Below are 23,133 nucleotides of genomic sequence, written 5' to 3'. Positions count from 1 at the left end.
GAAGAGAAGAAGAAGAAGAAGAAGAGAGAAGAAGAAGAAGAAGAAGAAGAAGAAGAAGAAGAAGAAGAAGAAGAAGAAGAGAAGAAGAGANAGANAGAGAGAGAAAGAGAAAGAGAAAGAGAAAGAGAAAAGTGCTATAGGTTGTTGTAGCTGTTGGTGTTGGTTTTTCTTGGAATAATTTTTTCCGTTTTCATTGGATTTGTTTATAGAAACTCGATTTTTTTCTAGGGTATGGTGCTATGCTAGGCCTTTTTCTTACTTGCTTACTTGTGTAGTTGAGTGGTATTGAACTTGTTCATTGGTCGAACGAATAAACTCGTCTGTACATGTTTAGCTATTATATTCAGAGAACATTATTAGTAGTTAGTTGCTACTATAGTATGTGAAAATACAAACAGATATTCCACTCGATTTAATTCATACTCCACAGTATTCTTCCAGTTATAAAAATATGTATTCTTTTTTTTTTTTTTTTTTTTTTTTTGTTTCGGGGTCTATTATTTAGGTATTCTTTCTTTAGTTTGCTTTTGTTTACAATCAACGTTTGTTTTGCTACCTTTCCCATACTCGTTCCTTCATCTAAAACACAGACAAAATCCGTCGTCGGTAACAATCGCAAGTAACAAATATGGAAAAAGAAATGATCGGGTCTTCGAAAGATAAAATCATCCTTAATACTCAAAAACAATTTCGATCCTTTCTTCTATCTTTTTTCTTTTTGTTATACTTTTCATTTCTCACTATTTCCTTGTTTATTTGTTTAGATTTCTTATCGTCGGGTCATTTCCTCTTTTTTTCCCTTATATGCGACAACCCATTTAGGTTCTTCGTTTCTTTCCCCTCTTTTCACCCATTTACCAAAGTATCCCATAATGTGAATTGACAAACTTTCGGGAAAACGCTCAGCGACATCGGGAACGCAAACCTTGTTATTTCGGGATCTCTTTCCTACGTCATTGCCGTTCCAGTAGACCGGTTCTAGTAGTTTTGCAAACTTTCTATTGATGAAATTCCCGAGCTTGGGGTTGTTCTTGATACAAAAGCGGGGTTACTACATTCGAGAAAGTTTCTGAGGTCACCTGCTTCATGATGCAACGATGACATGTTTTTATCTCGACGCTTTGTTACTTTGGGTGATGATCTCCCTTGGGGGCAGTTACATTGGCTAAACAGTCCCCTTCCTCGAATATTCTTGTACTTACACACACCTAGGGGGTATCACATCACACTAGCATATGGGCAGGGCTGTTACCCTCACTTCATCAGATGCTTGATTTCATAGGTTTTCCACACTATTCTAAAAAAAGGTTATATATAGGGGCCCATTCCCACCTTTTTCTGCATCGATAACTGCAGAGATTTATTCTTATTCAGTCCGCGATTTATCAATTCTATTATTTATTTGATTTTGCTTCTTGTATACATATCAGTGAACTAGAAGCTAATTTCTTTACGACATATTGACTTTGCATTTATTTTTGATATAATAGACTAACTAAGCTATCTTTTATTTTATATTTTTTGTTTATTTTCAATTTAACGTGAATTCGTGCATTATGGATCATTTCAAGGATCAAGCTGTTAAGGCCTACAACTTCGCCAAGCACGAAGTTTCCTCTCGTATTGCTGAAAAAACCCACCCTGACGTTGGACAACCTTTCACTTGTGCTATTTTCGGTTGCGGTGGTATTAACTTTGGCTCATCTGAAGGTCCATGGAACAATTCTGAAAAGCTCGAATTGGTTCTTGGCCACCGTCTTAAGGTGATTGCTCTTCTTTCTCCTCACAAGTCCTCTCACGAACGTGTCTTGAAGCAAAAGGCCCAGACTCCTTACGCTTCCTGCTACAACACTGTTCAAGAATTCTACTCTGCTGACGAGTATTTGAATTACTTGACTGAGCATCCCGGTGAACTCCCTCATGCTTTCATCATTGGAATTCCTCCCGAAAACCATGGTTCCACCGCCCCTGGTGCTGATATGGAACTTGCCCTTCTCAGAAAGTTCCCTAATGCCGCTCTTTTCATCGAGAAGCCTATTTCTGCCGCCCCGGTTGAAGATGCCTTTGCCGTTGCTAAACAAATTCCTAAGGAGTCTATCATCTCTGTGGGTTATATGCTCCGCTACTTGAGGGTAGTTCAAAAGGCCAAGGAAATTATTCGGGAGAAGAACTTAAAGGTCGTCAGCACCATTGCCAAATACAACTCTGCCTACATTCACAACTCCAAGGTCTTCTGGTGGACTATGTCTCAATCTGGAGGCCCTGTCGTTGAACAAGGTACTCACTTCTGCGATTTGTCTCGCTTCTTCGGTGGTGATGTCGATACTAGCAGCGTGCGTGTTCAACGCGTCAACTGGGATGACGAGTGTGGTCAATTGTCTGCTATGCCTGTTGACGAAGAGAAGGATATTCCCCCTCATGAACGTATTCCTCGCTTCACTGCAGCTGTTTGGAAGTACAAGAATGGTGCCGTTGGTTCTTTCACCCACAACATTACACTCCAAGGTACTAAGTATGATACTTGCATTGAAGTTCAAGCTGATGGCTATTACCTTCGCATTGTTGATCTTTACGGTGATCCCGTTCTCTACGTTCGTTCCCCTGAATCTGACAGCGAACAAAAGTACCACTTCCCTGGTGATGATCCTTACCATTCTGAATTCAAGGCTTTCTTGGAAGCTGCCGAGGGTAAAGGACCCAAGTCTGCCATCCAATCTGACTTTTTGGATGCAGTCAAGTCCTATGAACTTACCAAGGTCATTACCGCTACCAAGTAAAAATAAAATTAACATCTGCAAAACCATGATGGAATGTATGGTATGATGTTTAAGGTTCTAAATATAATGATGATAACGTTTTACGAGAAATGGAACCATTTCGCAATATATGTATGATATATAGAAAATAAAATCAAGGAGGCTCTGTCGCTCGTTTTTGTTTTAGACAAACAATTCGTAATAGCAGTAGCGCTAATAGCAAGCAGATTGGATAGTCTTGAGTTTGAGTAGTTACAAGAATAAAGCCATTTCAACGGTGAGCGTAGGATGGAATGTCGGTACGTAGGATTACATGACGGAGGATGGCTTTCTTATGAGAAGGAGAGGATCTAGAGAGTTTCACCGGACCATGTTGCCATTCATTTCATTTCATTTTAATTGAATTCAAATGAAACAATTTTCTTTTTGAATTTCGTCGCTATTCATTTTAGTAAATCACTATTTGTCATTGTAGTATTACTCTTAATATAATGAATGTTACTTCTAGCTGAAAAGAAAACCAAGGGCATTAATTCACAGGGAGAGAGACTTTTAATTTTGGAGATGTTTTATTGTTTTCAATTCGTGAACTAAAGAGACGCACCATGAGCATCAACGTACTTTGAGATCATCTACTACGACACCCAAGACGCTCTTCACTTTTCCTATGCACAAGAAAATGCATAGTATGGTTTGTTTAAAAACTTTCCATAAAGCAGGATTCTTACAGAAAGATAGCGACCACATTTAATCACTTCGTTAAACGAATACCAAATAAAAGTTTATTTAATATTAAGAAGCCGAGATGCGTAGTTTGCTATAAAGAAAACAAGTACCGATATCTGATCTTTCCTCCGCACATCATTTTTCTGGGAAAGTGAATTTCCAAATTGTGGATTTTTCTTGTAGCTTGTTGCTCTGTAAGTAAGAAAATATCAATAACTTTGGAATAATATACAAACCCCAGCTGTTCATTTGGATTGGTATTATCATAATTTCATACTGTTGGCAGAAACAACTTGAACGATTTGGTTGGTTGATTTCTTTTTTTGACGGGTTTTCGTTAATTGATTTATCTTTTGTTTTTTTCCTTTCATCTTCATCTTTTGTCCTCTCCTCTCTTTTTGACTGTGTCTTTGAGCTAGCTGCAATTTTTCTTTTCCAATACCCTAATTATGCCTGTTACAATTAATATTCGTTACAAATATCTGCTGCTCGTTACATTGGCAACCGTTTCTATAGGTTTGTTCATTTATGGACTTACACGAACCGATATGCAAACGATCAAAAACCCTGCGAGTTTAAGTTCACCCAAAATCCACGAATCTACCAGCAACAGAAAGTCGCTTTTCGTAAAGGCACCTGCTAAAAACAGTGCACAATGCGAGTCTACCATTTCATTTCAAAAAAATGTTTTGTTTACCTTTTATAAGCATTACTTTGAGGGGGTTAAAAAGGTTGCGCTTATCGGCTTTCCCGACCATCCTAACAAGGGCGACAGTGCCATTTATGTTGCCGAACGTAAACTCTTAGAGGCCCTTGACATTGAAATCGTCTATATATGCTCTAGCGAATCTGATTATAGCGCTTCTGAACTCAAACCCATCGTCCAAGAAACCTCTCCTGAGGAGTTTGCTTTTACTTTTCATGGTGGAGGTAATTTTGGTGACTTATACCCCGATCATCAACAGTTGCGTGAAATTGTCATTCGAGACTTCCCCAAAGGCCGCTTTATCTCTTTTCCCCAATCGATTTGGTACAACGATGAAACGGTCTTGCAAGAGACGGCGAAACTTTACGGTGATCATCCTCAAATACAACTTGCCTTCCGCGATCGTCAAAGCTATCAGACTGGCGTGAACGGGTTTGGTAAAGACAACGAAATTATTCTCACCCCTGATATTGTCTTTTTCCTGGGTATGCTTACCGATATTCGAGAAAAGACTCCCATCACTTCTGATGTCTTAATCCTTGCTCGCCTTGACCGAGAAGGCGGGCAGGAACACTCCTCCGAGTCCTTATATCATGAGGGTTTGTCTTCCGCCAATGTCACATACTCTGTCGAGGATTGGCTAAACTGGGACCCAGAAGACGTTAACAAGCCAGGTGCTACTTTTGATATTAAAGGACAGTCACGTTTTGTATCTGGCGCACAGTTCTTGGCTTCCCACAAAGCCGTCATCACTGATCGTCTTCACGCACACATCCTTTCCACATTAATGGGTGTCCCTCACATTGTCGTAGAGGATTCAAAAATGGGAAAAATCACAAACTATCATAATACCTGGCTTCATGGCTGTACTTCTGATGGTGTAAGTGTCATCGTCGATTCTTCCGATAAAGCCGTCAAGACTTTACTGGAATGGAAAGCTAATCAGTATATTTAAATGGAAAGGAGAAAGTATTGAAATAGGTCAAGAACTTTTTGTATCCTTCCTGAGGTCTATCTGTATGGGTTTTTTTCTTCCCTGTTCTATTTTCCGTAATTCGATGGTCGTCATTTACAAATTGATTCCACGGCCCTCAATCTGTGTAATGGTTTTCATCTTTATTATTATTATTATTATTTTTCAGCACAAGAGCCATCTTATCGACTCTTTTTTTTTGCCGGATGTTCTCTCTATGTCTAATTATGAATCCTCTTCGCTGCCCAATTCTAAAACTGCCCTTACTCTTTCTTTCTATTTACTTTCATTTTTTCTTTTCTTTTCACTCCATATGTTTGGAATACTTCTTTATATGGTTTTGTCTGTATTATCTCTTTCCTTCATTGCATTCATGTGTCCTTGGTCAATGTTTGAACTTTTTTAAACTTCTGTAGCATTCGTTTTCAGTGATTTTTATGTTCAAAAAACTAAAAAAAGCGAAAGCCCTCTGTGAGCCTGGGTATCTTCGCTGCTTTCACGAAAACATTGAAACTGCCTTTTAATCTACTTAACATAACAAGTAAATTTATTTTTTTTTCTTTTCTTTTCTTTTGTTACGAGTGTAGTATTCTTTTCTCTCATCATGATGATACTTTCTTCAGCAGTCCTCAGAGTCCTACACTGTGAAAAAAGTGAACCTTTTCAATCTGACAACATTGAGTAAAATCAGTACTTTAGAAAATGGCAGAATTAGATTTTGAAGGGCTTAATATGTTTGAAGAGCCAGAAGACTTTCGTCCTTCTACTCCTCCGCCAAAAACCGTTCTTCATGAGCGAAAGACTTTTCCCAATGGGTATGTTTTGTTCCATCTGTAAAAAACTTTTTGTAAGTACAAAGATCTAACTTAGTAAATTAGACCAAAAGAAGTTGAACTACAACTCGTAGGATCGCATTCTCTATGGGCGCACTACTTATGGAATAGTGGTATTGTGCTAGCAAACTACATCGATGCGCATCCAGAAACTGTTCAAGGAAAGGTTGTTTTAGAGTTTGGAGCAGGTGCTGGCTTGCCCTCTATTATATCTGCTTTTGATGGTGCTAAACACGTTGTCTGCTCAGACTATCCGGATCCCCCTCTTATACAAAACCTTGAAAGAAATATCCAAAGCTTCAATGAAGTAAACGGTAGAGCTTCTGCTGTCGGTTATTTATGGGGATCAGATATTCAAGACCTGCGAAATTATGCTGGTCTTTCTCAAGATCAATACTTTGATGTTTTACTGTTATCAGATTTGATTTTTAATCATACAGAACAAACAAAGCTCGTCCATTCTTGTAAAGCAGCTATGGGTGACAACAAGCATGCCATCGCTTATGTGTTTTTCACGCACCATCGCCCTCATTTCGCTGACAAGGACCTGCTCTTTTTCGAAATTGCAAAAGAGCATGGTTTTTTGGTAGAAAAAATAGTGGAAGAAAAGAGGGAACCCATGTTTGAGCATGATCCTGGCGCCCGCGAAGTTCGTGCGACTGTTCATGGTTACACGATGCGTTTACTTCATGAGTAAAAGCTTACAGCTATGCATAATAATTGGAGTTCTCAATCCCAATGCTTTTGGAATTTTGAACAATATCCGCTGTGAAATAAGGTAGTGGACCTGATTAATGCATATGGTGCTTTTAGTAAATGCTGCCTATTTGCTGTAAACAGCTCGTTCATATGTTTATAACGGTACTACAGTTTTGAAATTTGGGTTCTGTTTAATTTCATAATTATCTTTGCTTTTTCCTGATCTCCAACAAGATATGGATTCGTGTTTCGAAATCTTTATGTTATTATGTTGCCAAAAAGTATTTGCATTGCTTCAGAGTCAGTTTTTTTTCCTATTATTTGAAAAGAGCTATTCTTCTTTGTTCCAGGACATAAAATGCATTGACTGGGATTCTGCAAATGTATTTTGTGACTTTGTCTCTCAAGAATACTGAATGCTTTTTCTCAGAATGTTGACCTAATCTGAAACTTACCTCTACATTTTTGATTTTATTTAACTTGTTTTTGCTATTGACATTGTTTACGACGGTTTCCTTGCCAAATTCTTCAGTGATCACTATTCACGACAAATGATTAAAAACACTTTGCAATGCATGTTTGAGACGTTTATTCTTTCGTTTATACTTTCAAAGATTGCGTAGAATTTTCAAAAGCTTCGTTTTGTTTTCAATTCATTCTACTATAAACAGACCATCTCTCTACAGCCGCTCATCCGCTGACTCTCCTCTACTACTCTTATTTTGTACTTTCTCAAAACACTCGTGGTAAGTAAAATATAACTAAAGAAAGACTTTCTTAAAAGTTGCTTATACTTATAATTATGTTTAAATCCTGTTATTTGTTGCAAGTACAGGAATTGTGGATATCAACTTGATGATGATATTCATATGCGCCTTTCAGGAATTTTAAGCAGTGTACTGGATGATTGCGATTTCTCTTTCATTCATTTATTCAATGAAAATTAGAAATTTCAGTTTCAGTGACACGATGGTTACGGTGCAGGGGTCTTGAAAGTTGACGTATTCTCAAATTTTTTCATATTTGTTTTAAGTGACTTTAACCAAGCTTTCTATTATCCACGTTAAAACATAAAATACTCTTTACTAACCAGTCATTACTTTAGTAGCGAGGACAAAATCAGGATCTCGATAGAATGGTATTTGTTGCTACATGCTATGCTGTCTGGGTAGCCGTTTCTTCTTTGTTCATCCTTTCAGCATATCAGCTAGATGTTCATAAGTTACTCTCGAAACTAATCCCCAAATTCTCTCCGAGTGTCACAAAATATAATGTTGCTTCTCTATTAGCATTTCTTTCTGAGAAATCATTGGAAACTGCTAGTGTCAAAGGCATAGTCTCAATCTTCGCAGAAAAATTAGGAGCTTCTTCTTCTCGTTTCTATGATATAATATTCTTCGTGGATATGCTAGGCTTAGGCTCCTTGCTTTCTTTGATCGTTGTAAATGTAATTGGAGCCTATCGTCTAGACAGTGTAAAAGCGAAACTTATGTCTTCATCTGAAGCTTCCACCAAGGATGGCTTTTCATTGACAAAGCACGTCAGTCGACTTTTAGTCAATGATGCATCCGGATCCATCCTTCGCTATCCTTATATATCATATCTTCCAAATTGGCTGCTAGCAAAAAATAACACTGAAAGATTGGTTTATAAGAGTCACCTACTGTTGAACGTCTTCGCTCCAAGCGACAAATCTGCAAATCATCCCGTAATCATATGGGTATGTGGCCGTAATAAGGCTGAATCAGTCATCATACCTCAACTGGCCTCGCTAGGTTTTGTTGTGGTTGTCCCTAATTATGCACAACCTCCTAGGTACTCTGTTTCTGAATCCATCTTGTTTGTTAAACTTTGTATTGAGTGGATTTCAGAGTGCATTCACTCCTTCAACGGTGATCCCAGTCAGATATTTGCTGTTGGTGAAGACACTGGTGCTGCAGTAGTTAAGGAATGTCTTTCTAAAGAGTTACCTGCGGACACAATACACGGTATGTTCGCTCTAGCGCCAAGAGATAACGAGGGTTTACAATGGTCTATTAAGCAATCTATTCCTACATTCACTTTAATTCCTGGAATACCGGAAAACAGTTCTGAAGACGCTCAGCAAACCGACCCTACTTTGCACAAGACCATGAGCCTTCATGGCGCTGTTCCTTACTATTATAAGTTTACCTCTCCGAGGACGCTGGCAACTGGAGACATGATTGCTGGATGGTTTAAACATCTAAATTCTTCAAAGAAACTAAACTAAATCCGTTCAGACAAGTGCCAACTCACCCAGGTAATTTCTCTTATTCATGTAACGATCTGTCTTTCAGTTTTTGATGAAGGGTATTTACAAAGTATCATTAATGTAATCTTATTCAATTCAACCTACTGTGATGAAGCTGTCTGTTTTCAAAATTTTAATGTACTTTTTTTTCGTATCATTTTTCTTGCAGAAGAAAGCAACGGATTATTTTTAAAATATATTTTCTTTCTTTACATAAAATAGTAGTCGTTTGAATTCGTAAGCTCACGCGTAGAGTAGATCACAAAGGTGCGAAAGCAATGTACCAGTATATGTCTGAACCTCAAATTTCCTTTTAGTAGTTGGATCTTCATGCTATAAACCCAAAAAAGCGAATGGATTTTGAAAATTTAACAAAAGAAATAAAACAGAAGCTTGAAAATTGCCTTATAAAAAGCGGAAATGATGCATGCATACAAGAGAATTGGTAAATAGTTCGATGAGTGATTTCCAATACTAATCTCACTTGAAAGGATTATAAGTAATGTAATTAAGCTATTTGAAGAATACCCTTCAGGTATCACATGGGCAATCTTATTGAATGAACTTGAATTAGCAGTATGTAAGAGATCATAACACAGAATTGCTGATGTTCTAGTAGTACACTGAGCGGTTCTATCATGAAGATCGTAAGTATCTCAGATTTAAGCTTTAAAAAGAAGGAACCTTGTCTAACTTTGATTGCTTCCCAGGATTTTCAACTCTAGAGTCAGTGAAAGATTCTGAATCTGACGTCCAATTCGAGAATAGCTTCGAACTGGAGTGTGTGGATTACGATTATCATCCTCTTCCTACTTTACATCTAAAAGACAGACGGCAAAACACTTGCGACTTGATGTTACATTCGTCTTACTTCTTGTTATTTCATAGTCCATTCGATATACTGAAAAATGTATGTTTATAAAGGATCAGCATACAAGAACCGAAACTAACTTTAAATTCAATTCAGTCTTCTGTTCGATTTTCCAAGACAAACTTATACCCGAAATGGTTTTTGAAGAAAAAGCTGCAGTTCTTACCTACGACTCATTTTCTACCCACCCTTGGTGATGATAAATTCTTCTCATTTATGGAAAAAGTATTAGAAACTAAGGAACATGAGGTATTCTGGATTGTGAGCAAAAGTCCAGTTGAGCGAGTGCCACAAAATGGAGAAGAAACAAGTTCTGTCTTAGTTCGACCAGTTGATAAGGTTCTCGATCAAAACGAAGAATTAGTTTACGATTCTTCGAGCCTTCTTACCTTTCAGTTTACTGGAAGTTTTGCCGATTATCCTGACATGTTGGACTGTGGGCAGTATCTCATCCTGCCGTATTGGAATACATTTTGGGAAAAGGAACTTCAGTGGCAGGAAGGAATGATTGGAATTATGTCGTCCATAGAGAAACCCGAGCAAGGGGGTTATAATGAGCAAGTTTGGGCAACTGGCCGAGTTAGGTCAGTTTTACCTACCTACGTAAGTCTTGACTGTCCAAATGGATTAAAGGAAATTATATTATCTCCTGACAAATCCAATCTAGCTCGAAAAACCATACCTGGGGAACAAATAGTTGTAACTTCGTTGAAACAGGATTCCGATTGCCGGGAACAGTACTTGGTTTCTTCAGATACAGACCTCATATCGAGTAAGTATAGGAAAAAAGAAAATAAATTCTAACTGTGCTTAGTTTCGCAGCTTAATTGTCCCTTGAATTCGAACTTTCTGCGGAATGATTTAATAAGTTTTAAAAACTTACGTGCGCATACTCAGGGTCATATCAAAGTCTTACCTTTGCAGCTTTATGTCTTTTTAAACCATTCTTCTTCCATGGAATCAGAAAGTAATGTTTGCAGTCTTTCTTTTCGGATTATTGTAATGGACCAGTTTCATGACAAAATTTCGGCCTCTTTACATCCAAGAGGTACGGAGCATCAGCAAGTGGAGATTCCTGATGCTTTAACTCTGAATGAACAGAATAATGATCGCCATTTTCAAACAATTAATCTTACGGATATGTATCCTGATTACATTTGGTGTGATATATACATGAATCATGAAAATGTGATTAGCATACAGAAGCTGTCATCAGTTTAATGACTTTACGATTGTTTGTTTCACAATTTTAATCATTGAAGAATAACAGGAGGACGGCAGAAATAGATATTCATTAATGAAAGACTATAATAATAATAATAAAACAAAAGTGTAAACGAGAGAGGAAAAATAATCAGCGTAGATTAACAGGATACAAAATAGTTTGGAAAAGGATAGCAAACATGGATACAGATACAATCATTTTCAGATAAAGCCCATTGGACTAGAGAATAAACCATGGACAAGACGAAAATTATAGAGAAAAGTAAACCATCCTCTACTTTCCTTCTTCGGACTGTATGTTCAATAGGTTCTGATTACCATTATCGTTGGGCCCTTGTTCTAGCAAGCGGTTACTAGAGATCATAGCAGGTATTGCACTCGTGGCATAAGTAGGCAGATTTTGAGAGTGCTTAGCTCGAAAAAGCCCGAAAGCGTAGTTGGAGGCAATCAAGCTTCCAAAAACCAGCACTAACGAAAAAATCATGGTCTTATAGGATATATGAGTGACAAATGTATCTATGATTTCAGCCAGAATTTTGGCTACTAGCCTTGTGTTGCTTGTTTTCCGCAAAATACAGACCCGTAAATCATCACAAACATCACTGATGGCTTTACTTGGACTGTCACATTCGTACTTGTTATAGTCTCTCTGGCACCCCATCGCTGTGTATGCAAGGAGCTGTCGTTCTGAAGTTATATAGTTTCGTATATCACCTTGTATGGTAAATACCAGTGAAAATAAGAAATAAAGAACAATCGAAATAATACAAACATTAAACAACAGCTGCAAATATCCACTGACTACGATGGGAATGTCACGATGTACATGTACCCAGTCTGTAGAAAGACTGGCATCTGCATGTTCTTTCCGGATTAGTTGAGAAGAAGTATTGGACTTCCTTCTCAATGGCTTTTCAGCATTTTCTTTTCCCTGGAATACCAACATGTTTTTTGGCTTCCGCAGTTTTCTTTTTGACATTGTTTTTTTTAAAGGCTTTTTTTCTTCAGGCGACATAGATATATCGATCAACTCGTTTTGATTATCCATCTTAGTTCGTCCTTTCAAGTTAATTTCTGTTTTCTGCTTTAATGGAGCAAATCCACCTAAATTTTCTGCTCCTGCGTCTGGCATAGGAATATCCTCATTATACGTCTCCATTTCTGACTAAAAAAGAACTGTTAGTACAACTCTTTTTTATTGAACATGAAAAGCAAAAAAGAATTGATTCCAGTTACCCTTACATACAGGATATCATGAATTTTCTTCCAAGTATACAACAACACCGAAAGAGAAGTAGAACCAAATCCTATTCTAGGATAAAAACCTCGCTAATAAAACTAATGAACAAAAAAAAACATGTATATTTACGAAAAAGGGAATGGAAGAGGGCTTTCGCAAAAACTTGAGGATGGAGGACGAAACAAAGTCTTTGCAAGATGAATAGCACTAGCTATAGAAATGCGTTTTAAGGATTCTGAAAACCATTGGTAAGGATAAAACATGGTTTCAATAGAAAATAAAAAAGCTTAATCCTGTTTGATGATCACTACTTGTTTTGTTTGTTTACTACGATGTAAACAAACGAAGAACTCAAAAAAGCAAACGAATTATTCTTTGAAATTCCTAAAAAGGGCTCTGTGAAAAAGGAATACGAAAACCATCCTCTTTGTACAAAACAATTGGATTTGCTTGAGCGTTAGATTCTCTTAAGAGAGCCTGTTTCTTCAGAGAGGGTATAGGAAACCAGATTTTGAGAAAATGTCATTGTCTATGATCTATTAAACAAGGAATTTTTCAGATTGTTACGGGTGAAAGTTTCGTTAATAGTTTCCAAAAGTAAACAAAGGATGTTTACATTTACAACTCGACACTATACAAGGCTACATCTACAACTGAACAGGAAATCATCAAGATGCTTTTGTTTTATCTTCTGCGATCCATCTTAATAGTGATTAACATGCTGAATCTGCCACGCAAAGCTCATTGCGCTAAGGGGGATTTTTGGAGAAGCAAAGCAGAGCTTGAAGCGAGCGAAAAAGCAAATGAAGAAAACAGATATCGTATCTCTTCTTTTTGGTCTGTAGTTACCAAAATGGAAGACCGATCTCTGACTGGTTTAGACGGTCGATACATTGTTTTAGACAATGATAAACTATACTTAGCACCTCTGACAAGAAATTCCGAAAAGATGGTATTTAGATTCAATCTACATCATCGCGGATTTCTGGAAATTAAGAGGTGAGTACAACGATTTCCCTATTCATTGAGTCAGATTGGACTAACATTATATTCTAGTGGAAAACGTGCCTACATTCCAGAAAAATACGGGCCTTTGATATATCATTCAGATCATTGGACAAATGGGTTCTCCATTGATGTGCAAAAAGAAGCCCAAGTTTCCTCTTACACACCATTTGTGTTACAATACCTCAATTCTCCATGGTTTTCAGCCTGCAAAGTAAGCCCCGGAACATGGCAGGTGTTTGTAGGCAAAATGAATGAGCTGGAGCATGGGATCTGCTACCCAATGCAATTGATAATGAAACGAGAAGATACCTGGTTACGATTCAGTTTTAGTCACCGCAAGAATCCGCTGGATTGGATTCTCGTACAAGAGTATACATATTGGCCAGACGGTAAGCCAGGAACAGGCTCAGAATCTGCCAAGGGTAGTAGCTTTGGAGTCAAACGATAAATACAATTTTACCAACCGTTTAAGACTGTAAGGGAACGACGACTTTACCAGAATCTACTACCTCTAATTTCTGAATCCAGATACTGTTTGCTAGCAATCTTTCAACAAATTTTATCCAAAATAAATCAAGTGATAGTGGTACTTTATTATTATTCCTTCTAACGACAACCGTAGTAAAAACCCAAAATATAATTATCTGTACATACATACATGCCTGATCGAATTTCACTATGAAGTTCCAGCTTTCCTAATATTCCCCAAAAAATCCATTTATTGTTTTCCTTTGGCCTTTTGTTTGCCTGCCTTCTTTTTCCCATTAGTCGTTTTTGTTTGCGCAGGACCTTGTTCGGGTTGTTTAGAAGGAGAAACCGATGAACCATTCTTTTTTTGTTGCTGATTAGCGGACTCCTTTTTCTTTGGGGGTTCCTCGTTTTGCTTCGTTATAGCCTGTTTTTCTGCCTTTTGTTTTTGAGGAGCTTTCTGTGGAGAGTTATCAGCGGAGGCCTTCTTTTGAGGAGGGACACCCTTACCCTCACCCTCAACTTTCTTAGTTGATTCATCTTTTTGCTTCATTTCTAGGTTTTTGGTCGAATCTGTCCTAGCCTTCTTGTTAGGAGAAGTAGTAGCTGTCTTAGTTTCTACAATCGACTTTCTCTTTGGAGATTCTTTGTCCTTAGTAGATGCACGGAGTTTCTTAACCTCCTCTTCCAAATTAGGGTTATTCCAGAGTGGAACAGCCATACTTTGAGTAGTCTTAACATGAACGCTTGAAATACCCTTTCCACCGTTAGGGACAACCTTCTTTTCACACAAGTACTTGAGGATTGATTCAATATTATCGGCGAGTTCTTGAGGAGTATTGGCAGTGTGTCCGCAACGGATCATAAAGCTACTGCAAGGAGACGCACGGAAATAAGTAGCATTGTAAGCAGAAACGACTTGCTTCTTCAATTGATCAGCATTATTACTGCTAATACGAACAGGAATAGGGGCCTTTGTCTTGGAATAAAAGGTTTTACCCAATACATTAGGCAACATAGAGATGATACGGTCATCAGCCAAAAAAAGATCGAACTGATCACGAAGCTGTCTTTTCTGCTCAAAAGACTTCCATTTAGCTTTTAACTTGCTAAGTCCAATGACTCGAGTAACGACACCGGACATGCCTGCTTCACTGACCAAATCTTTGTAAGTTCTTTGGGGATCCTTCACAATCAAGCAAGCCTCATAAGAAGAAGGAATGATAGCGTGTTTTAAAGGAATTTTAAAAGGTATCAATTTTCTATTATTTGTAATAAATTTCAAGGTAGCCAACTGTAGCCAAACAGTAGAGGTAGTATCTTCTTCGTCCTCTAACAAATTTGACTTTTTCAACTTGGAATCGGCATTGTCCTCTTCGCTCTTCTTCTTCTCGTAATCTAAAAGAGCAGCGCAAACCTTCTCTGCCTATTCATGCCGTTAGTAAGCTTATTTATCCAAAAAAAATTTGCTTAAAATTTTTTTCTATTTGAGTCATCTTTGAGTGCTAAAAACGTCCAAATAGAACTTATTTTTAAAAACATACAGGAATTTCATCTCCTAAAAGCTGTTGAAGAGACATTTTTCAAAAATTCAACCAAAATGCCTGAGGTTGGTGGTTTGCACTGTACAAGGCAAATTCTCAGAAGGGCTATACCGACACATCACCAACGGTCCAAATTTTAGACTGGGTAAATATACATTTATAGATAGAAATATTTTATTTATTATGAATAGCACCTTATACAAAAATATAGCTTGCTTGAAAATTTCAATTTACTTTGCTAAACTAACATATTTTTCTGTTTTTATTTTAATGGCCGTTCAGCAAGCACAGAGAAGCAATGAAATACATAATAAATAGCATTTTTTAAAGAGTTCAGTTCAGATTCAGTATCACAAAGGTAAGTCAATAGATCGATGGTACTGAATTCATTGCAGAATCTCATAGGTAAAGACATTTCGAAGAAGAGCTGCTAATAAATTTATATAGACATATTAAATCTTTTTATAAAATATAGATTTTCCAAAAAATAAATGTTATGACACGTAAAGCGTGATTCAATTTTTGGCGAGTTTTCCAAAATCACTTGACCCATATTTAACGAACCCTTTTATTGTACAGTCAATAGCTTTTAGCCTTATTCAATAAATTCATTGGTTTCTATAGTTGATAAGCAAGAAAATAGTTCTTCGAGATCCGACTGTGAGAACTTGTAACTTTGGATGAACCGTTTCAATTTCAGTAACGTGCGGTTTTTTCTAAGTAACCATTGATCTCGTTCATGCTCTTCACTTATTTCTTCAGCTCGATGGATTATCGAAATTGGTATCCCGGCCATCCTAGCAACGTTTAATCCGTAACTTCTGGAAGCAATTCCAGGGACCAGCTTGTAAAGAAACGATATATTTTGAGCATTTTGATCCCTTCCTTCCAGTCTTACATACCCCATGTGGTAGCTTCGTAGTCGATGACTAAATTGCTTTTCCAAAACACCCAAACCAGGATAATGAGTGACAAAAAGTAGGTATGGGCGTATATAATAATTCAAATGGTATAATACTGCATAGGAAATTGCCTCACCATCAACGGTGCTCGTTCCTCTTCCAAGCTCATCGAAAATTATAAGAGACTTATCCGTAGCCTTGTTTAAGATTTCGTTGGTCTCATGCATCTCGACCATGAAGGTGGACATATTAAGAAAAATATTGTCAGTCGAGCCTAATCGTACAAGGATAGAATCCAATAAAGGCAAACGAGCACTTTTCGCAGGAACAAAGCATCCACATTGCGCCATCAAAGATGTCAAAGCGAGCTGCTTAACTATTGATGTCTTACCACCCATATTTGGCCCCGTAATTAACAATGTTTGTATACCTTTAGCACTGAGATAAATATCATTTGGCACATAGGGCTCATCAGTTAGCAACTCGATCATAGGATGCCTACTATCTTCCACATAGAAATCGTGTATTGTCAACTGAGGCCGAACATATCCAGTTTGTGAAGATACACATGCGAAAGAAAGTAGACAATCTAACGAAGCAAGAGCTACAGCTACTCTTCTCAATTCATTGTAGTAACCAGAGATCTTCTTTAAGAAGGATATATAGATTTCTTCACATGAAACGGCCAAAGCTTCCTTATGTTGAGCCAATTCAAGGATAAAAGCTTGCACCTTCGGAGTGTGATAACGTATTAGACTTCTAGTAGCGCTTACTCTTATCCAGTCTTCCGGTATGTTTTTACAGCCTCTAGATAGCTCAATGCAAAAATTCATGTTTCCCCAAGTAGTATAATTCAATTCTTGATAATTGAGGTAGTCTCGAATTTCCTGTAGATGTATATTCAATTCTGTTTCGACCATCAATATACCCATCTTGTGTTCACGAACTTTCAAGATGGACTGAGAGTCTTCCGAAGAAGAGTCTCCAACAGAATCAAAGTCGTCGACATTTTGAAACATCTCCAACTTATTATTCTCCGCAGCTTTAGCATGAGTAAACGAAGCCAAAAACTGATCGACTGGATATAGTATTGTTGGAAGCTGCTTTACGAGAGAGTTTAACAATGAAGATTGAAAAGAATTATTAGGATTTGAAGAAAAAGCAATAGAGGCCCTGTAAAACCCTTTTAAAATATAAAGCAATTCTGAAGGAGAACACTAATTATTAGCAAAATAAAAAACTGAAATAAAAAGAAAGTTTTAGTACCATACCTTTTGATAGTATATTCTTGCAAGACCTTTCTCTAAATCCGGTAGCCGGTGTAAGAGTTTGCGCAATATTTGTGTATTTTCATTGAATCCTGTTGAGAGCTCTTCAACCGCATCTAGTCGATTGTTGATTTCATTAGCAGATAAAAGAGGAGCTTTAATCCATTGCTGTAGCAAACGCTGTCCAAATCTTGTATACGTATGATCGAGTACCCAAAATAAGCTTCCAATTGAAGATTGATCAGTTTGATTAGAAAACACCTCTAATCCGTCCATGGTTTGTTTACTCAAAATCATTGAAGAAAAGTGACTGAAGGGCTGATAAAAGTCAGACATGGTCAAGATATTTTCCAATGAAAATTCAGTCAAATAAGAGATCGTCATTTCTAAGCAAACAATAGACAAAGTAGGTAAAGATTTTATCTTTTCCAAGTGTAAGTCTACGATGACTTGTTCATAATCATAAAATTTTGACGAAAAGAAATCGCACACATTTTGTAAAGAAGCTTTTGCAGTATGTTGGTTTACATTTTGAATACAAATCTTTCTTCCAATAACTTGCTCCGACGTGATATAATGATTCAGTAAAGAGACCGATTCCGAAGAGAGTTCGTTTGAAAAGAGGATTTCGCAAGGTTGAAAGTGGGAAAGCCTTGTTTGCAAGTTGGTTCTTAATATGTCATCCTCAAACTGATCGTATATAAAAGTTCCAGAAGATAGTTGGGTACATAAAAAACCGATCTGCACCTTGCCGAAGGGGGCTTTCTTAGAAATGGGATTATCCACAACGCAGAAAATGTACTGCGAGTCTTGAATAGAACCATTAGATCTTTGATCGTACCAAGAAGTACTCTCGTTAATAAAGGTGCCTTTGGTATACACGCCGACCACATCGCGTTCAAAAAGTGTATTTCGACTATTACCAGTTGACTTGAAAACAGCTGTTTCAGTTTGTCGAGCTACAGCAACCTTCAGACCAGCATTTATTAAGCGCTCCAAATGAAAATCAATACGGTAAGAAGGGACACTGGCGTTTAAAAAGTTATGCTCATAGTAGCAACCAATGCCAAGCGCCTTTGACACGGTTTTTGCATCATCACCAAAGAACCGAAATTTATAACCTACCTCAATAGCTAGAATAGAGTCCTTATATTTTTTTCTCAACTCGATGTATTGTTTTTCCAATGGTGTATATATGTCCTTTTCCTTGGATTCTGAAGAACTTCTGCTTCGAGCACGCTTTCTATTTTCTTCTGGAAAATAGCCTTTTTTCTCTTTTTTTTCTTGGGTTTTACGTTTCTGCAGCTTTATCAAAGGTACTTCATCCATGTCGTCGGAGTCCTCTTCATTCCTAGAAACACCCATTACATTTGGGTGAATTTCAGCTAGACTTTCATCTCCTGATGAAGAATTCTCATTGGCAATAATGCTTTCCCAATCAATCCTGTTTTTCGAGGAAACAGACTCATCTTCATTTTGGCTAGTGGAGTCTTTGCATTGCATTCCTCCTCCGTGATAAGCAAGCAAACAGAATTTGTATAACTAAAAAAAAAAAACAAAAAAAAACGAAGTGTATGAATCAATATTTAGGTGGCATACAACGGTGAAGAGCCTTCCAACCAAAACATTCGCAAAGTTATATAGTTTTCGAAGGCAGAAAAATCTGTACGAATATAGAAATTAAATATTAAATGTCTCTAATTTTTGAGAACCCTCAAATCCTCATTCCGCCAAAAGGTCGCGAAGTTATATGTTTTGCCTCTGGGATGAGTTGACCTTTCCATCTACCAACACCTTAGAACAAGGGAGGCAAAATGTCATTTTACGACGAAATTGAGTTGGAAGATTTCACTTTTGGTAAGTTAGATGTCTAAAAAATGCAATTGATGGCTCTTTAGCTAACGGTTTAGACGCTGACTTCAATTTGTATACTTTTCCTTGTCCTTGTGGAGATCGCTTCGAAATCAGTTTGGTAAGCCTTTTGAACGCTGAAAGAAAAAACGTAACTAATTGATTAGGATGACCTTCGTTCAGGAGAAGACGTAGCTCGTTGTCCCAGCTGCAGCTTGATTGTCCGCGTTATTTACGACGAGGACGAGTTTATGGAAGTAGAAGAAAATCCATCTGCTCCTGTCATCATTGCTGCTTAAGCGAATTCAATTGGTTTTCTGCTTTGACATATTTATTTGCAGATTGTGATTGTTTACTGTTGATGAATGAACTTTGCTTTAGGGGAAATCCCTTTTCATAAAACATTAGGAGGAAACAAAGTTTTTCTACAGGAATGAAAACATATAACTTTAATGAACGGGTTATAAAAATATCCTTTTCAATGGATGGGTTCTATATCAGGATTATATCTGGGGAAAAAAAAGCTGCTTCTATCAATAAGAAGTTTTTAACGATGCCGACAGTCAGCATACCTAACCAAGTTGCTTCGACCATCAAGCCTTCGGCTTGAAATCTGACAAAGAAATGAGCCCACTTATTTTGTTGGTTTGCCCTGGCATTTAGGAATATGGATTTATATCACTCTACAGATCGATCCATTGCTACATGGTTGATGAATTGCTTCCCAATTTGGTGGTTTTTTGTATAATAAAATTTTTTTTGTTTCTTTTTTATTTTCCAGAATTGCCTTGATTACTATTGCATATCTCATAAATATCTTTGTGATTTTATTTTTGAAAACCAGGTCACAATGCATCTTAAAAGAAACACCAGTCTATCGGTTAAAAAACTGTTAACGTATTCGAAGGAGACTGTAAAAACTCGAAACAAACAAAAACAGTCACAGTTTCGTATATTAGAATACCCAAAGACGAGTATGTTTCACCACCGCCAACATGCGTGATAAATGGAGAAAGAAACGCGTGCGCCGTCTTAAACGTAGAAGAAGAAAAATGAGGGCTAGATCGTAAGTGCTTGTTTATATCAAAATTGAGAGTAGAATAGGAAGGCTAACTAGAGATTTAGTAAATAATCGGATCGCTTTAAAGCTGTTTCTATGATAACGAGCGGCTAAACACATTGTGTCTTATGGACAAATTTTACGCCAAAATGGGCTCAATGATGTCGTCTTTGTTTTCGCAATAAAATTTTTTTCATGATCGAATAATGTTTTCTGATTTCTAATAATGTAGCGTAATGAATTGTAGTGAAGTGTAGCTTAACGTCTCGCGTAACAAGGCAAAGAACAGGCATACAGGACAGAGCAGTTAAGCTGCATAGGATTCAAGGTCGTGTCAGTATTAAATTACAAGTAATTACAGGGTGAAGTTAAGTTCCGCTATAGCTCATATTTAGGGAAAAATCCATTTTATTTTCAAGTTTCTTATAATGCTACTAATCTTTTTTTGTCACCTAACTTACCAACTACGGTTGTATGGTGTAGCGGCTAGCACATGAGATTTTGATTCTCGAGATCTGGGTTCGACTCCCAGTACGACCTATCCTAAAGCCAAAAATCAAATTTTTGATCTCTATCACCAGATAAAAGTTTGGACTTACCGACGTTTCGGGTATTCAAAACGCACTTAGATATTTCTCACAGGTATGGTCGTTCGAATACCTCTTTTTTGGTAAGTGGATAAGGAAAGCTTCCTTTTAACTCTGCATAAATAATACATAGGGCAAAAGCCTGAAGATATCAAGTTCAGTCTCGTGTTCTAGTGGTATGATTTCTGCTTCACACGCAGAAGGTCCCGGGTTCGATCCCCGGCGGGACTATTTTTACCATTTTTTTAAAGGTAGTAATTAATTGCAATGATACAGGCGAGCTGTTGTAAACATTTGTTGATTAGCATATGCTTATAAAAAGAAAAAATATAAGTATACACGGATACGCTATTCAAAAAGCGTGGCGGTGGTAAAAGGAAAAGATCCAGCTTGTAAACGTGATTTTCCTTAAAAGACGTGAAAAGAAGAGTGCTTCTATTTGTTTGCTTTACCAACAAAAGAATTGTCATTAAACTTATGGAGCGAAGGCTTCTATACATTTACATGCTTTTTTGTATGTTCTAATATATGTTCTAATATACGAATCCTTAAGACCTTTAAAAAAAATAGGAAATTGAATTCAAAGTATCTCTCATAATTAAATTTTCTATATTAAACATCCCAAAAGAAAAACCACCAATATCCCAAATTTTAAAAAAGAAAGCCAAATTAACCGCTAAAACCGACTTTATCCTTTTTCCATTTCAAATTCGAGCACGACTTAATTGCCGACGAACACTATCAAGTTCATCCAAAGATGCCTTCTTCTTTGCTTTAGACATGCGTGATGGAGCTTTCTTCCGTCCCAGATTGGGGCCATACGACGATAAGAAATCGTCCAAAACATTATTGAATTGATTGTCATGAATCAAATCATTTACGTCTTTTTGTTCGGGATCATAGAGCTCGTTATCATCTTTCATGGGAACGTACTCCTCTTCAACTTTGTCGAAACGATCATCCAGGAAGGATAATCCTTCATTGCGGAATAAAGCAGAGCTCGACATGGAACCGGAAGATTGTGCAGTCTTGGCTTTTCTTCTTGGCTTTGACTTCTGAGTGGAAACCAAGTCCGGGACTTCATCTCGTCTTTCTTCCTCTTCATCATCTTCAGAGAAGGTACCATCACTGCTAGCTGCTTGAGGCTGCTTCTTTTGTTCTAATTTAAATTTATCAAATTCAATTTCCCACTCTGATTTTCCTGCAGCTAGAGCAGCTTGCTCATTATACCCTTGTTCCTGTTCCTCTTCCAGTTGTTGCTCATAAAACTCGTCTTCATCCACTTTTCCACTAGTAATCAGGTTTTCGAATTCATCGTCCAAATTTGCTTCTGTACTAGCATCTTCCTCATCCTCCATATCAGAATGCTCCAACAATTCTAGCACCTCCCGTAAGCGTGGGTCCATATCTGGTTGGAAACCAGATATGGCATCTGGGACACTTTGCTGATTCTGGTAACTGGCTTCAATTTCAGTTTTTGAAGGAAGCACCTCTTCTGGCAATCCACTGGGTTCTTCCTCTTTAATGACAACTTCATCCTTTTTCTTTTGTCCATTGCCTTTTCCAGCGGATGGTGCTGCAATCCATGTGGCATCTTGATTTCCCGTACCACGCAAGTGTTGCATGTAATCATACTCTGTATCATCAAAGAAAATACCATATGCAGCTGCTTCTCCTTCATTCGAGCGCACCGTGTCACCATATTCTTCATCCAAGTCTTGACGATTCAACTGGCGTGCAGATTTCTTTAGCGCATCTGAAGGCACCAAAACACGTTCTGTTGCTTCTTCATTGTAATATTCCGGATCTCTCTGGGAACGATGAACTAAGTGAAAGGTTTGTGCCTTGTTTTTATCAACAAATTTTTTACGTCCCTAATACACACGAGTTAGCTCATATTTCTCATTTCCGGTAGTTTTTGGAAGAAAACAACCAAATCATCTCTTTATGAACTTGTTGCATCCATGAATCTCTCTCCAAATCTAAAATTTTCTTCCACAAGTATCGCCAACAAGCAATCATTTTCCATTCCTTACCATTCTTTATGCTACTATCCAAAATACAGTCACTATACAATCAATTCTTAATAAACCACGAAACCGATGGAACCAATGCCGCAAATTTCGCAAATCGACTGGTTTTTGG

At 37.5% G+C, this 23,133-nt stretch overlaps 11 protein-coding genes and 2 non-coding genes across 13 annotated transcripts; 9 read left to right on the top strand and 4 right to left on the bottom strand.

Moving 5' to 3' along the window:
* Window positions 1-1,240: 1,240 nt before the first annotated feature.
* On the top strand, window positions 1,241-3,531 carry SPOG_03797 (NAD binding dehydrogenase). The gene has a single exon (XM_013166061.1). It carries the CDS (start codon window positions 1,557-1,559, stop codon window positions 2,775-2,777), a length of 1,221 nt encoding a protein of 406 aa, XP_013021515.1. The 5' UTR covers window positions 1,241-1,556; the 3' UTR covers window positions 2,778-3,531.
* Window positions 3,532-3,580: 49 nt separating this feature from the next.
* On the top strand, window positions 3,581-5,736 carry SPOG_03796 (pyruvyl transferase Pvg1). Its single transcript, XM_013166060.1, has one exon. The coding sequence runs from the start codon at window positions 3,932-3,934 to the stop codon at window positions 5,141-5,143; it is 1,212 nt and encodes a 403-aa protein (XP_013021514.1). The 5' UTR covers window positions 3,581-3,931; the 3' UTR covers window positions 5,144-5,736.
* Window positions 5,737-5,863: 127 nt separating this feature from the next.
* Window positions 5,864-6,691, top strand: SPOG_03795 (nicotinamide N-methyltransferase Nnt1; the record flags this gene model as incomplete). The annotated part of the gene is made up of 2 exons (XM_013166059.1): window positions 5,864-5,976; window positions 6,040-6,691. 2 exons carry the CDS (start codon window positions 5,864-5,866, stop codon window positions 6,689-6,691), a joined length of 765 nt encoding a protein of 254 aa, XP_013021513.1.
* A 1,137-nt stretch (window positions 6,692-7,828) lies between these two features.
* SPOG_03794 (esterase/lipase) lies at window positions 7,829-8,944 on the top strand (the record flags this gene model as incomplete). Its single annotated transcript, XM_013166058.1, has 1 exon — window positions 7,829-8,944. One exon carries the CDS (start codon window positions 7,829-7,831, stop codon window positions 8,942-8,944), a length of 1,116 nt encoding a protein of 371 aa, XP_013021512.1.
* A 301-nt stretch (window positions 8,945-9,245) lies between these two features.
* SPOG_03793 (DNA replication protein Cdc24) lies at window positions 9,246-11,177 on the top strand. Its single transcript, XM_013166057.1, has 6 exons — window positions 9,246-9,410; window positions 9,457-9,541; window positions 9,585-9,612; window positions 9,676-9,875; window positions 9,933-10,608; window positions 10,651-11,177. The coding sequence occupies exons 1-6, from the start codon at window positions 9,319-9,321 to the stop codon at window positions 11,055-11,057; spliced, it is 1,488 nt and encodes a 495-aa protein (XP_013021511.1). The 5' UTR covers window positions 9,246-9,318; the 3' UTR covers window positions 11,058-11,177.
* SPOG_03792 (nuclear envelope protein Brr6/Brl1) lies at window positions 11,065-12,570 on the bottom strand. The gene is made up of 2 exons (XM_013166056.1): window positions 12,307-12,570; window positions 11,065-12,225 (listed from the first exon to the last, which is right to left on the bottom strand). The coding sequence occupies exon 2, from the start codon at window positions 12,217-12,219 to the stop codon at window positions 11,335-11,337; it is 885 nt and encodes a 294-aa protein (XP_013021510.1). The 5' UTR covers window positions 12,220-12,225; window positions 12,307-12,570; the 3' UTR covers window positions 11,065-11,334.
* SPOG_03791 (uncharacterized protein) lies at window positions 12,041-13,895 on the top strand. The gene is made up of 2 exons (XM_013166055.1): window positions 12,041-13,299; window positions 13,357-13,895. Exons 1-2 carry the CDS (start codon window positions 12,974-12,976, stop codon window positions 13,754-13,756), a joined length of 726 nt encoding a protein of 241 aa, XP_013021509.1. The 5' UTR covers window positions 12,041-12,973; the 3' UTR covers window positions 13,757-13,895.
* On the bottom strand, window positions 12,798-15,437 carry SPOG_03790 (U3 snoRNP-associated protein Cic1/Utp30 family protein). The gene is made up of 2 exons (XM_013166054.1): window positions 15,321-15,437; window positions 12,798-15,202 (listed from the first exon to the last, which is right to left on the bottom strand). Exons 1-2 carry the CDS (start codon window positions 15,354-15,356, stop codon window positions 14,027-14,029), a joined length of 1,212 nt encoding a protein of 403 aa, XP_013021508.1. The 5' UTR covers window positions 15,357-15,437; the 3' UTR covers window positions 12,798-14,026.
* A 36-nt stretch (window positions 15,438-15,473) lies between these two features.
* SPOG_03789 (MutS protein 3) lies at window positions 15,474-19,266 on the bottom strand. The gene is made up of 2 exons (XM_013166053.1): window positions 17,494-19,266; window positions 15,474-17,439 (listed from the first exon to the last, which is right to left on the bottom strand). Exons 1-2 carry the CDS (start codon window positions 18,991-18,993, stop codon window positions 15,916-15,918), a joined length of 3,024 nt encoding a protein of 1,007 aa, XP_013021507.1. The 5' UTR covers window positions 18,994-19,266; the 3' UTR covers window positions 15,474-15,915.
* Window positions 18,719-20,185, top strand: SPOG_03788 (diphthamide biosynthesis protein Dph3). Its single transcript, XM_013166052.1, has 3 exons — window positions 18,719-19,347; window positions 19,401-19,462; window positions 19,509-20,185. Exons 1-3 carry the CDS (start codon window positions 19,305-19,307, stop codon window positions 19,638-19,640), a joined length of 237 nt encoding a protein of 78 aa, XP_013021506.1. The 5' UTR covers window positions 18,719-19,304; the 3' UTR covers window positions 19,641-20,185.
* Window positions 20,186-20,869: 684 nt separating this feature from the next.
* Window positions 20,870-20,941, top strand: SPOG_16119. The gene has a single exon. It is a non-coding gene; the product is annotated as a tRNA-Gln (tRNA).
* A 206-nt stretch (window positions 20,942-21,147) lies between these two features.
* Window positions 21,148-21,219, top strand: SPOG_16118. Its single transcript has one exon. It is a non-coding gene; the product is annotated as a tRNA-Val (tRNA).
* Window positions 21,220-21,426: 207 nt separating this feature from the next.
* SPOG_03787 (ribosome biogenesis protein Ltv1) lies at window positions 21,427-23,124 on the bottom strand. Its single transcript, XM_013166051.1, has 2 exons — window positions 23,025-23,124; window positions 21,427-22,862 (listed from the first exon to the last, which is right to left on the bottom strand). Exons 1-2 carry the CDS (start codon window positions 23,025-23,027, stop codon window positions 21,693-21,695), a joined length of 1,173 nt encoding a protein of 390 aa, XP_013021505.1. The 5' UTR covers window positions 23,028-23,124; the 3' UTR covers window positions 21,427-21,692.
* Window positions 23,125-23,133: the final 9 nt, after the last annotated feature.

Source organism: Schizosaccharomyces cryophilus, assembly GCF_000004155.1.
Source record: "Schizosaccharomyces cryophilus OY26 unplaced genomic scaffold supercont4.1, whole genome shotgun sequence".
NCBI lineage: Eukaryota > Fungi > Ascomycota > Schizosaccharomycetes > Schizosaccharomycetales > Schizosaccharomycetaceae > Schizosaccharomyces > Schizosaccharomyces cryophilus.
The sequence above is the reverse complement of the archived record's forward strand: the minus strand, read 5'-3'. Positions and strand labels throughout refer to the sequence as shown.